Below are 14,635 nucleotides of genomic sequence, written 5' to 3'. Positions count from 1 at the left end.
AGTATAGAGGTGTATTTAATATGGAGACAGGAGTATAGAGGTGTATTTAACATGGAGACAGGAGTATAGAGGTGTATTTAATATGGAGACAGGAGTATAGAGGTGTATTTAACATGGAGACAGGAGTATAGAGGTGTATTTAATATGGAGACAGGAGTATAGAGGTGTATTTAATATGGAGACAGGAGTATAGAGGTGTATTTAATATGGAGACAGGAGTATAGAGGTGTATTTAATATGGAGACAGGAGTATAGAGGTGTATTTAATATGGAGACAGGAGTATAGAGGTGTATTTAACATGGAGACAGGAGTATAGAGGTGTATTTAATATGGAGACAGGAGTATAGAGGTGTATTTAATATGGAGACAGGAGTATAGAGGTGTATTTAACATGGAGGAGTATAGAGGTGTATTTAATATGGAGACAGGAGTATAGAGGTGTATTTAATATGGAGACAGGAGTATAGAGTGTATTTGTATGGAGACAGGAGTTAGGTGTATTTAATATGGAGACAGGAGTATAGAGGTGTATTTAATATGGAGACAGGAGTATAGAGGTGTATTTAACATGGAGACAGGAGTATAGAGGTGTATTTAATATGGAGACAGGAGTATAGAGGTGTATTTAATATGGAGACAGGAGTATAGAGGTGTATTTAATATGGAGACAGGAGTATAGAGGTGTATTTAATATGGAGACAGGAGTATAGAGGTGTATTTAATATGGAGACAGGAGTATAGAGGTGTATTTAATATGGAGACAGGAGTATAGAGGTGTATTTAATATGGAGACAGGAGTATAGAGGTGTATTTAATATGGAGACAGGAGTATAGAGGTGTATTTAACATGGAGACAGGAGTATAGAGGTGTATTTAACATGGAGACAGGAGACATTTAATATGGAGACAGAGAGTATAGAGGTGTATTTTGGAGACAATATAGAGGGATGGAGACAGGAGTATAGAGGTGTATTTAATATGGAGACAGGAGTATAGAGGTGTATTTAACATGGAGACAGGAGTATAGAGGTGTATTTAATATGGAGACAGGAGTATAGAGGTGTATTTAACATGGAGACAGGAGTATAGAGGTGTATTTAATATGGAGACAGGAGTATTTATAGAGGTGTATTTAATATGGAGACAGGAGTATAGAGGTGTATTTAACATGGAGACAGGAGTATAGAGGTGTATTTAGAGGTGTATTTAACATGGAGACAGGAGTATAGAGGTGTATTTAACATGGAGACAGGAGTATAGAGGTGTATTTAATATGGAGACAGGAGTATAGAGGTGTATTTAACATGGAGACAGGAGTATAGAGGTGTATTTAACATGGAGACAGGAGTATAGAGGTGTATTTAATATGGAGACAGGAGTATAGAGGTGTATTTAATATGGAGACAGGAGTATAGAGGTGTATTTAACATGGAGACAGGAGTATAGAGGTGTATTTAATATGGAGACAGGAGTATAGAGGTGTATTTAACATGGAGACAGGAGTATAGAGGTGTATTTAACATGGAGACAGGAGTATAGAGGTGTATTTAATATGGAGACAGGAGTATAGAGTGTATTTAATATGGAGACAGGAGTATAGAGGTGTATTTAATATGGAGACAGGAGTATAGAGGTGTATTTAATATGGAGACAGGAGTATAGAGGTGTATTTAATATGGAGACAGGAGTATAGAGGTGTATTTAATATGGAGACAGGAGTATAGAGGTGTATTTAATATGGAGACAGGAGTATAGAGGTGTATTTAATATGGAGACAGGAGTATAGAGGTGTATTTAATATGGAGACAGGAGTATAGAGGTGTATTTAATATGGAGACAGGAGTATAGAGGTGTATTTAATATGGAGACAGGAGTATAGAGGTGTATTTAATATGGAGACAGGGTATAGAGGTGTATTTAATATGGAGACAGGAGTATAGAGGTGTATTTAATATGGAGACAGGAGTATAGAGGTGTATTTAACATGAGACAGGAGTATAGAGGTGTATTTAATATGGAGACAGGAGTATAGAGGTGTATTTAATATGGAGACAGGAGTATAGAGGTGTATTTAATATGGAGACAGTATAGAGGTGTGAAGACAGGATAGAGGTGTATTTAATATGGAGACAGGAGTATAGAGGTGTATTTAATATGGAGACAGGAGTATAGAGGTGTATTTAATATGGAGACAGGAGTATAGAGGTGTATTTAATATGGAGACAGGAGTATAGAGGTGTATTTAACATGGAGACAGGAGTATAGAGGTGTATTTAATATGGAGACAGGAGTATAGAGGTGTATTTAACATGGAGACAGGAGTATAGAGGTGTATTTAATATGGAGACAGGAGTATAGAGGTGTATTTAATATGGAGACAGGAGTATAGAGGTGTATTTAATATGGAGACAGGAGTATAGAGGTGTATTTAACATGGAGACAGGAGTATAGAGGTGTATTTAATATGGAGACAGGAGTATAGAGGTGTATTTAATATGGAGACAGGAGTATAGAGGTGTATTTAATATGGAGACAGGAGTATAGAGGTGTATTTAATATGGAGACAGGAGTATTATAGGTGTACATGGAGACAGGAGTATAGAGGTGTATTTAATATGGAGACAGGAGTATAGAGGTGTATTTAACATGGAGACAGGAGTATAGAGGTGTATTTAATATGGAGACAGGAGTATAGAGGTGTATTTAATATGGAGGAGACAGGTGTATGGAGACAGGAGTAGAGGTGTATTTAATATGGAGACAGGAGTATAGAGGTGTATTTAACATGGAGACAGGAGTATAGAGGTGTATTTAATATGGAGACAGGAGTATAGACATATGGAGTATAGAGGTGTATTTAACATGGAGACAGGAGTATAGAGGTGTATTTAACATGGAGACAGGAGTATAGAGGTGTATTTAATATGGAGACATTTAGTATAGAGGTGTATTTAACCATGGAGACAGGAGTAAGAGTGTATTTAACATGGAGACAGGAGTATAGAGGTGTATTTACATCTGGAGACAGGAGTATAGAGGTGTATTTAACATGGAGACAGGAGTATAGAGGTGTATTTAACATGGAGACAGGAGTATAGAGGTGTATTTAATATGGAGACAGGAGTATAGAGGTGTATTTAATGGGGATGGAAACTATATTCCTGGCTTCAGATACAATTCAGACATCTGGAGTATAGAGGTGTATTTAATATGGAGACAGGAGTATAGAGGTGTATTTAACATGAAGACAGGAGTATAGAGGTGTATTTAATATGGAGACAGGAGTATAGAGGTGTATTTAACATGGAGACAGGAGTATAGAGGTGTATTTAACATGGAGGAGTATAGAGGTGTATTTAATAGGAGTATATTTACCTGGTCATTCATCACAACCATATTGCGGCTGAAGAGGTCATGATGTGTGATGATCCCTGTGAACCACTGAGTGGCCGAGTCTTGTCTGTAAACACGAACTCGGTAACCATTTAATGAATACGGACCTGAAGGGGACAGGTGCAACATGGTGACACACAGCATCATGGGGGATAAACACACACTGAAACTATTCACTTATTCCACTTCAGATACAATTCAGACATCTGTAGCTCGGCTAGATGTACCAATTCAGATATCTGTAGCCTGGCTAGATGAACCAGATATCTGTAGCCTGGCTAGACGTACCCAGACATCTGTAGCCTGGCTAGATGTACCAATTCAGACATCTGTAGCTAGGCTAGACGTACCCAGACATCTGTAGCCTGGCTAGATGTACCAATTCAGATATCTGTAGCCAGGCTAGATGTACCCAGACATCTGTAGCCTGGCTAGACGTACCAATTCAGACATCTGTAGCCTGGCTAGATGTACCAATTCAGACATCTGTAGCTAGGCTAGACGTACCCAGACATCTGTAGCCTGGCTAGATATACCAGACATCTGTAGCCTGGCTAGATGTACCAATTCAGACATCTGTAGCCTGGCTAGATGTACCAATTCAGACATCTGTAGCCTGGCTAGATGTACCAATTCAGACATCTGTAGCCTGGCTAGATGTACCAATTCAGACATCTGTAGCCTGGCTAGATGTACCAATTCAGACATCTGTAGCCTGGCTAGATGTACCAATTCAGACATCTGTAGCCTGGCTAGATGTACCAATTCAGACATCTGTAGCCTGGCTAGATGTACCAATTCAGACATCTGTAGCCTGGCTAGATGTACCAATTCAGACATCTGTAGCCTGGCTAGATGTACCAATTCAGACATCTGTAGCCTGGCTAGATGTACCAATTCAGACATCTGTAGCCTGGCTAGATGTACCAATTCAGACATCTGTAGCCTGGCTAGATGTACCAATTCAGACATCTGTAGCCTGGCTAGATGTACCAATTCAGACATCTGTAGCCTGGCTAGATGTACCATTCAGACATCTGTAGCCTGGCTAGATCTGTACCAATTCAGACATCTGTAGCCTGGCTAGATGTACCAATTCAGACATCTGTAGCCTGGCTAGATGTACCAATTCAGACATCTGTAGCCTGGCTAGATGTACCAATTCAGACATCTGTAGCCTGGCTAGATGTACCAATTCAGACATCTGTAGCCTGGCTAGATGTACCAATTCAGACATCTGTAGCCTGGCTAGATGTACCAATTCAGACATCTGTAGCCTGGCTAGATGTACCAATTCAGACATCTGTAGCCTGTACCAATTCAGACATCTGTAGCCTGGCTAGATGTACCAATTCAGACATCTGTAGCCTGGCTAGATGTACCAATTCAGACATCTGTAGCCTGGCTAGATGTACCAATTCAGACATCTGTAGCCTGGCTAGATGTACCAATTCAGACATCTGTAGCCTGGCTAGATGTACCAATTCAGACATCTGTAGCCTGGCTAGATGTACCAATTCAGACATCTGTAGCCTGGCTAGATGTACCAATTCAGACATCTGTAGCCTGGCTAGATGTACCAGACATCTGTAGCCTGGCTAGATGTACCAATTCAGACATCTGTAGCCTGGCTAGATGTACCAATTCAGACATCTGTAGCCTGGCTAGATGTACCAATTCAGACATCTGTAGCCTGGTAGACATCTGTAGCCTGGCTAGATGTACCAATTCAGACATCTGTAGCCTGGCTAGATGTACCAATTCAGACATCTGTAGCCTGGCTAGATGTACCAATTCAGACATCTGTAGCCTGGCCAATTCAGACATCTGTAGCCTGGCTAGATGTACCAGACATCTGTAGCCTGGCTAGATGTACCAATTCAGACATCTGTAGCCTGGCTAGATGTACCAATTCAGACATCTGTAGCCTGGCTAGATGTACCAATTCAGACATCTGTAGCCTGGCTAGATATACCAATTCAGACATCTGTAGCCTGGCTAGATGTACCAATTCAGACATCTGTAGCCTGGCTAGATATACCAATTCAGACATCTGTAGCCTGGCTAGATGTACCAATTCAGACATCTGTAGCCTGGCTAGATGTACCAATTCAGACATCTGTAGCCTGGCTAGATGTACCAATTCAGACATCTGTAGCCTGGCTAGATGTACCAATTCAGACATCTGTAGCCTGGCTAGATGTACCAGACATCTGTAGCCTGGCTAGATGTACCAATTCAGATATCTGTAGCCTGGCTAGATGAACCAGACATCTGTAGCCTGGCTAGATGTACCAATTCAGACATCTGTAGCCTGGCTAGATGTACCAATTCAGACATCTGTAGCCTGGCTAGATGTACCAATTCAGACATCTGTAGCCTGGCTAGATGTACCAATTCAGACATCTGTAGCCTGGCTAGATGTACCAATTCAGACATCTGTAGCCTGGCTAGATGTACCAATTCAGACATCTGTAGCCTGGCTAGATGTACCAATTCAGACATCTGTAGCCTGGCTAGATGTACCAATTCAGACATCTGTAGCCTGGCTAGATGTACCAATTCAGACATCTGTAGCCTGGCTAGATGTACCAATTCAGACATCTGTAGCCTGGCTAGATGTACCAATTCAGACATCTGTAGCCTGGCTAGACATGTACTGGCAATGTACCAGACATCTGTAGCCTGGCTAGATGTACCAATTCAGACATCTGTAGCCTGGCTAGATGTACCAATTCAGACATCTGTAGCCTGGCTAGATGTACCAATTCAGACATCTGTAGCCTGGCTAGATGTACCAATTCAGACATCTGTAGCCTGGCTAGATGTAGCCTGGCTAGATGTACCAGACATCTGTAGCCTGGCTAGATGTACCAGACATCTGTAGCCTGGCTAGATGTACCAATTCAGATATCTGTAGCCTGGCTAGATGAACCAGACATCTGTAGCCTGGCTAGATATACCAATTCAGACATCTGTAGCCTGGCTAGATGTACCAATTCAGATATCTGTAGCCTGGCTAGATGAACCAGACATCTGTAGCCTGGCTAGATGTACCAGACATCTGTAGCCTGGCTAGATGTACCAATTCAGATATCTGTAGCCTGGCTAGATGAACCAGACATCTGTAGCCTGGCTAGATGTACCAGACATCTGTAGCCTGGCTAGATATTCTTCCTGACCCGCCATACACATTCAATATCAGAGACCTGAAACGCTTCAACTGTCTCTCTGTCCATTAGCACCACAGAGAGGACCATGCACCTTGGCCAGAGTCTGTAGACAAGACAGATCTGGTTACTAGACTAGGGAGTCCATTAGCACCACAGAGAGGTCCATGCACCTTGGCCAGAGTCTGCAGACAAGACAGATCTGGTTACTAGACTAGGGAGTCCATTAGCACCACAGAGAGGTCCATGAGGTCCATGCACCTTGGCCAGAGTCTGTAGACAAGACAGATCTGGTTACTAGACTAGGGAGTCCATTAGCACCACAGAGAGGTCCATGAGGTCCATGCACCTTGGCCAGAGTCTGTAGACAAGACAGATCTGGTTACTAGACTAGGGAGTCCATTAGCACCACAGAGAGGTCCATGCACCTTGGCCAGAGTCTGCAGACAAGACAGATCTGGTTACTAGACTAGGGAGTCCATTAGCACCACAGAGAGGTCCATGAGGTCCATGCACCTTGGCCAGAGTCTGTAGACAAGACAGATCTGGTTACTAGACTAGGGAGTCCATTAGCACCACAGAGAGGTCCATGCACCTTGGACGGAGTCTGCAGACAAGACAGATCTGGTTACTAGACTAGGGAGTCCATTAGCACCACAGAGAGGTCCATGCACCTTGGACGGAGTCTGCAGACAAGACAGATCTGGTTACTAGACTAGGGAGTCCATTAGCACCACAGAGAGGTCCATGAGGTCCATGCACCTTGGCCAGAGACTGCAAACAATACAGATCTGGTTACTAGACTAGGGAGTCCATTAGCACCACAGAGAGGACCATGAGGTACATCCCCAAGGTCAATGTGGATGTTGTTAACAAGCGCAAGACCACAGAGCTTCGTCAGCTGTGGTCAAACACACTGACTAACAGACAGTCTCCTCCTCACAACACACTGACTAACAGACAGTCTCCCCCTCACAACACACTGACTAACAGACAGTCTCCTCCTCACAACACACTGACTAACAGACAGTCTCCTCCTCACAACACACTGACTAACAGACAGTCTCCTCCTCACAACACACTGACTAACAGACAGTCTCCCCCTCACAACACACTGACTAACAGACAGTCTCCACCTCACAACACACTGACTAACAGACAGTCTCCTCCTCACAACACACTGACTAACAGACAGTCTCCCCCTCACAACACACTGACTAACAGACAGTCTCCACCTCACAACACACTGACTAACAGACAGTCTCCTCCTCACAACACACTGACTAACAGACAGTCTCCTCTGGTACCAGGAGACATAGTGTTCTATATAGGGAATAGGGCTCTGATCAACAGTAGTGTTCTATATAGGGAATAGGACTCTGGTCAACAGTAGTGTTCTATATAGGGAATAGGGCTCTGGTCAACAGTAGTGTTCTATATAGGGAATAGGGCTCTGGTCAACAGTAGTGTTCTATATAGGGAATAGGGCTCTGGTCAACAGTAGTGTTCTATATAGGGAATAGGGCTCTGGTCAACAGTAGTGTTCTATATAGGGAATAGGGCTCTGGTCAACAGTAGTGTTCTATATAGGGAATAGGGCTCTGGTCAACAGTAGTGTTCTATATAGGGAATAGGGCTCTGGTCAACAGTAGTGTTCTATATAGGGAATAGGGCTCTGGTCAACAGTAGTGTTCTATATAGGGAATAGGGCTCTGGTCAACAGTAGTGTTCTATATAGGAATAGGCTCTGGTCAACAGTAGTGTACTATATAGGGAATAGGGCCTGGTCAACAGTAGTGTTCTATATAGGGAATAGGGCTCTGTCAACAGTAGTGTTCTATATAGGGAATAGGGCTCTGGTCAACAGTGTGTTCTATATAGGGAATAGGGCTCTGGTCAACAGTAGTGTTCTATATAGGGAATAGGGGCTGGTCAACAGTAGGCTCTGGAATCAGGCCTGGTAGTAGTGTTCTATATAGGGAATAGGGCTCTGGTCAACAGTAGTGTTCTATATAGGGATAGGGCTCTGGTCAACAGTAGTGTTCTATATAGGGAATAGGGCTCTGGTCAACAGTAGTGTTCTATATAGGGCCAATTCAACATCTGATAGGGAATAGGCTCTGGTCAACAGTAGTGTTCTATATAGGGAATAGGGCTCTGGTCAACAGTAGTGTTCTATATAGGGAATAGGGCTCTGGTCAACAGTAGTGTTCTATATAGGGAATAGGGCCAATGGTCAACAGTAGTGTTCTATATAGGGAATAGGGCTCTGGTCAACAGTAGTGTTCTATATAGGGAATAGGGCTCTGGTCAACAGTAGTGTTCTATATAGGAATAGGGCTCTGGTCAACAGTAGTGTTCTATATAGGGAATAGGGCTCTGGTCAACAGTAGTGTTCTATATAGGAATAGGGCTCTGGTCAACAGTAGTGTTCTATATAGGGAAAGGGCTCTGGTCAACAGATCTGGTCAACAGTAGTGTTCTATATAGGGAATAGGGCTCTGGTCAACAGTAGTGTTCTATATAGGAATAGGCTCTGGTCAACAGTAGTGTTCTATATAGGGAATAGGGCTCTGGTCAACAGTAGTGTTCTATATAGGGAATAGGGCTCTGGTCAACAGTAGTGTTCTATAGGGAATAGGGCTCAGTAGTGGTCAACAGAATAGTGTGTCAACAGTAGTGTTCTATATAGGGAATAGGGCTCTGTCAACAGTAGTGTTCTATATAGGGAATAGGGCTCTGGTCAACAGTAGTGTTCTATATAGGGAATAGGGCTCTGGTCAACAGTAGTGTTCTATATAGGGAATAGGGCTCTGTCAACAGTAGTGTTCTATATAGGGAATAGGGCTCTAGACAAACAGTAGTGTTCTATATAGGGAATAGGGCTCTGGTCAACAGTAGTGTTCTATATAGGAATGGGCTCTGGTCAACAGTAGTGTTCTATATAGGAATAGGGCTCTGGTCAACAGTAGTGTTCTATATAGGAATAGGGCTCTGGTCAACAGTAGTGTTCTATATAGGAATAGGGCTCTGGTCCATATAGGGAATAGGGCTCTGGTCAACAGTAGTGTTCTAGGGAATAGGGCTCTGGTCAACAGTAGTGTTACTATATAGGGGGCTCTGGTCAACAGTAGTGCACCTGGTCAACAGTAGTGTTCTATATAGGGAATAGGGCTCTGGTCAACAGTAGTGTCTATATAGGGAATAGGGCTCTGGTCAACAGTAGTGTTCTATATAGGGAATAGGGCTCTGGTCAACAGTAGTGTTCTATATAGGGAATAGGGCTCTGGTCAACAGTAGTGTTCTATATAGGGAATAGGGCTCTGGTCAACAGTAGTGTTCTATATAGGGAATAGGGCTCTGGTCAACAGTAGTGTTCTATATAGGGAATAGGGCTCTGGTCAACAGTAGTGTTCTATATAGGGAATAGGGCTCTGGTCAACAGTAGTTGTTCTATATACAGGAATAGGGCTCTGTAGTGTCTATATAGGAATAGGCTCTGGTCAACAGTAGTGTTCTATATAGGAATAGGGCTCTGGTCAACAGTAGTGTTCTATATAGGGAATAGGGCTCTGGTCAACAGTAGTGTTCTCTATATAGGGAATAGGGCTCTGGTCAACAGTAGTGTTCTATATAGGGAATAGGGCTCTGGTCAACAGTAGTGTTCTATACAGAATAGGGCTCTGGTCACAACAGTAGTGTTCTATATAGGGAATAGGGCTCTGGTCAACAGTAGTGTTCTAATAGGGAATAGGGCTCTGGTCAACAGTAGTGTTCTATATAGGGAATAGGGCTCTGGTCAACAGTAGTGTTCTATATAGGGAATAGGGCTCTGGTCAACAGTAGTGTTCTATATAGGGAATAGGGCTCTGGTCAACAGTAGTGTTCTATATAGGGAATAGGGCTCTGGTCAACAGTAGTGTTCTATATAGGGAATAGGGCTCTGGTCAACAGTAGTGTTCTATATAGGGAATAGGGCTCTGGTCAACAGTAGTGTTCTATATAGGGAATAGGGCTCTGGTCAACAGTAGTGTTCTATATAGGAATAGGGCTCTATATAGGGAATGGTCAACAGTAGTGTTCTATATAGGGAATAGGGCTCTGGTCAACAGTAGTGTTCTATATAGGGAATAGGGCTCTGGTCAACAGTAGTGTTCTATATAGGGAATAGGGCTCTGGTCAACAGTAGTGTTCTATATAGGAATAGGGCTCTGGTCAACAGTAGTGTTCTATATAGGGAATAGGGCTCTGGTCAACAGTAGTGTTCTATATAGGGAATAGGGCTCTGGTCAACAGTAGTGTTCTATATAGGGAATAGGGCTCTGGTCAACAGTAGTGTTCTATATAGGGAATAGGGCTCTGGTCAACAGTAGTGTTCTATATAGGGAATAGGGCTCTGGTCAACAGTAGTGTTCTATATAGGGAATAGGGCTCTGGTCAACAGTAGTGTTCTATATAGGGAATAGGGCTCTGGTCAACAGTAGTGTTCTATATAGGGAATAGGGCTCTGGTCAACAGTAGTGTTCTATATAGGGAATAGGGCTCTGGTCAACAGTAGTGTTCTATATAGGGAATAGGGCTCTGGTCAACAGTAGTGTTCTATATAGGGAATAGGGCTCTGGTCAACAGTAGTGTTCTATATAGGGAATAGGGCTCTGGTCAACAGTAGTGTTCTATATAGGGAATAGGGCTCTGGTCAACAGTAGTGTTCTATATAGGGAATAGGGCTCTGGTCAACAGTAGTGTTCTATATAGGGAATAGGGCTCTGGTCAACAGTAGTGTTCTATATAGGGAATAGGGCTCTGGTCAACAGTAGTGTTCTATATAGGGAATAGGGCTCTGGTCAACAGTAGTGTTCTATATAGGGAATAGGGCTCTGGTCAACAGTAGTGTTCTATATAGGGAATAGGGCTCTGGTCAACAGTAGTGTTCTATATAGGGAATAGGGCTCTGGTCAACAGTAGTGTTCTATATAGGGAATAGGGCTCTGGTCAACAGTAGTGTTCTATATAGGGAATAGGGCTCTGGTCAACAGTAGTGTTCTATATAGGAATAGGGCTCTGGTCAACAGTAGTGTTCTATATAGGGAATAGGGCTCTGGTCAACAGTAGTGTTCTATATAGGGAATAGGGCTCTGGTCAACAGTAGTGTTCTATATAGGGAATAGGGCTCTGGTCAACAGTAGTGTTCTATATAGGGAATAGGGCTCTGGTCAACAGTAGTGTTCTATATAGGAATAGGGCTCTGGTCAACAGTAGTGTTCTATATAGGGAATAGGGCTCTGGTCAACAGTAGTGTTCTATATAGGGAATAGGGCTCTGGTCAACAGTAGTGTTCTATATAGGGAATAGGGCTCATGTCAACAGTAGTGTTCTATATAGGGAATAGGGCTCTGGTCAACAGTAGTGTTCTATATAGGGAATAGGGCTCTGGTCAACAGTAGTGTTCTATATAGGGAATAGGGCTCTGGTCAACAGTAGTGTTCTATATAGGGAATAGGGCTCTGGTCAACAGTAGTGTTCTATATAGGGAATAGGGCTCTGGTCAACAGTAGTGTTCTATATAGGGAATAGGGCTCTGGTCAACAGTAGTGTTCTATATAGGGAATAGGGCTCTGGTCAACAGTAGTGTTCTATATAGGGAATAGGGCTCTGGTCAACAGTAGTGTTCTATATAGGGAATAGGGCTCTGGTCAACAGAAGTGTTCTATATAGGGAATAGGGCTCTGGTCAACAGTAGTGTTCTATATAGGGAATAGGGCTCTGGTCAACAGTAGTGTTCTATATAGGGAATAGGGCTCTGGTCAACAGTAGTGTTCTATATAGGGAATAGGGCTCTGGTCAACAGTAGTGTTCTATATAGGGAATAGGGCTCTGGTCAACAGTAGTGTTCTATATAGGGAATAGGGCTCTGGTCAACAGTAGTGTTCTATATAGGGAATAGGGCTCTGGTCAACAGTAGTGTTCTATATAGGGAATAGGGCTCTGGTCAACAGTAGTGTTCTATATAGGGAATAGGGCTCTGGTCAACAGTAGTGTTCTATATAGGGAATAGGGCTCTGGTCAACAGTAGTGTTCTATATAGGGAATAGGGCTCTGGTCAACAGTAGTGTTCTATATAGGGAATAGGGCTCTGGTCAACAGTAGTGTTCTATATAGGGAATAGGGCTCTGGTCAACAGTAGTGTTCTATATAGGGAATAGGGCTCTGGTCAACAGTAGTGTTCTATATAGGGAATAGGGCTCTGGTCAACAGTAGTGTTCTATATAGGGAATAGGGCTCTGGTCAACAGTAGTGTTCTATATAGGGAATAGGGCTCTGGTCAACAGTAGTGTTCTATATAGGGAATAGGGCTCTGGTCAACAGTAGTGTTCTATATAGGGAATAGGGCTCTGGTCAACAGTAGTGTTCTATATAGGGAATAGGGCTCTGGTCAACAGTAGTGTTCTATATAGGGAATAGGGCTCTGGTCAACAGTAGTGTTCTATATAGGGAATAGGGCTCTGGTCAACAGTAGTGTTCTATATAGGGAATAGGGCTCTGGTCAACAGTAGTGTTCTATATAGGGAATAGGGCTCTGGTCAACAGTAGTGTTCTATATAGGGAATAGGGCTCTGGTCAACAGTAGTGTTCTATATAGGGAATAGGGCTCTGGTCAACAGTAGTGTTCTATATAGGGAATAGGGCTCTGGTCAACAGTAGTGTTCTATATAGGGAATAGGGCTCTGGTCAACAGTAGTGTTCTATATAGGGAATAGGGCTCTGGTCAACAGTAGTGTTCTATATAGGGAATAGGGCTCTGGTCAACAGTAGTGTTCTATATAGGGAATAGGGCTCTGGTCAACAGTAGTGTTCTATATAGGGAATAGGGCTCTGGTCAACAGTAGTGTTCTATATAGGGAATAGGGCTCTGGTCAACAGTAGTGTTCTATATAGGGAATAGGGCTCTGGTCAACAGTAGTGTTCTATATAGGGAATAGGGCTCTGGTCAACAGTAGTGTTCTATATAGGGAATAGGGCTCTGGTCAACAGTAGTGTTCTATATAGGGAATAGGGCTCTGGTCAACAGTAGTGTTCTATATAGGGAATAGGGCTCTGGTCAACAGTAGTGTTCTATATAGGGAATAGGGCTCTGGTCAACAGTAGTGTTCTATATAGGGAATAGGGCTCTGGTCAACAGTAGTGTTCTATATAGGGAATAGGGCTCTGGTCAACAGTAGTGTTCTATATAGGGAATAGGGCTCTGGTCAACAGTAGTGTTCTATATAGGGAATAGGGCTCTGGTCAACAGTAGTGTTCTATATAGGGAATAGGGCTCTGGTCAACAGTAGTGTTCTATATAGGGAATAGGGCTCTGGTCAACAGTAGTGTTCTATATAGGGAATAGGGCTCTGGTCAACAGTAGTGTTCTATATAGGGAATAGGGCTCTGGTCAACAGTAGTGTTCTATATAGGGAATAGGGCTCGAAGGACTAAGCATCATCACAGTGAACAGACAAGTTGGTTCAGTGTTTCTTACCTTGCAAAAAAATGTCCTGAACCTTTTGATCTTTGAGCCAGAACCGGACCTCTTCATGAAGCTGGGGGTTGTCCCTGAGAACAGGACTCAAACTGTCCACTTCCTCCTGCAGACACAGACGGAGGAGTGTTAGAACCGTATTACATTCTAAAGACCATTCAGTACATTACAACTGGAGGTAGAACCTGTGTATTATATACATACTAAAGACCATTCAGTACATTACAACTGGAGGTAGAACCTGTGTATTATATTCTAAAGACCATTCAGTACATTACAACTGGAGGTAGAACCGTATTACATACTAAAGACCATTCGGTACATTACAACTGGAGGTAGAACCTGTGTATTATATACATACTAAAGACCATTCAGTACATTACAACTGGAGGTAGAACCTGTGTATTATATACATACTAAAGACCATTCAGTACATTACAACTGGAGGTAGAACCGTATTATATACTAAAGACCATTCAGTACATTACAACTGGAGGTAGAACCTGTGTATTATATACATACTAAAGACCATTCAGTACATTACAACTGGAG

General features: G+C 42.7%; 1 protein-coding gene across 1 annotated transcript in view; it reads right to left on the bottom strand.

The window, feature by feature from the left end:
* The window catches only part of LOC135570217 (probable JmjC domain-containing histone demethylation protein 2C), a 120,056-nt gene extending 105,837 nt beyond the window's left edge, over positions 1-14,219 (bottom strand). The window contains 2 exon segments of the mRNA XM_065016331.1: positions 3,377-3,501; positions 14,084-14,219. Of these exon segments, the coding sequence (XP_064872403.1) occupies positions 3,377-3,397 (21 nt within the window). The 5' untranslated portion in view covers positions 3,398-3,501; positions 14,084-14,219.
* Positions 14,220-14,635: the final 416 nt, after the last annotated feature.

Source organism: Oncorhynchus nerka, unplaced genomic scaffold (assembly GCF_034236695.1).
Source record: "Oncorhynchus nerka isolate Pitt River unplaced genomic scaffold, Oner_Uvic_2.0 unplaced_scaffold_1020, whole genome shotgun sequence".
NCBI classification, from domain to species: domain Eukaryota; kingdom Metazoa; phylum Chordata; class Actinopteri; order Salmoniformes; family Salmonidae; genus Oncorhynchus; species Oncorhynchus nerka.
This window is presented reverse-complemented; position numbering and strand designations above follow the sequence as displayed.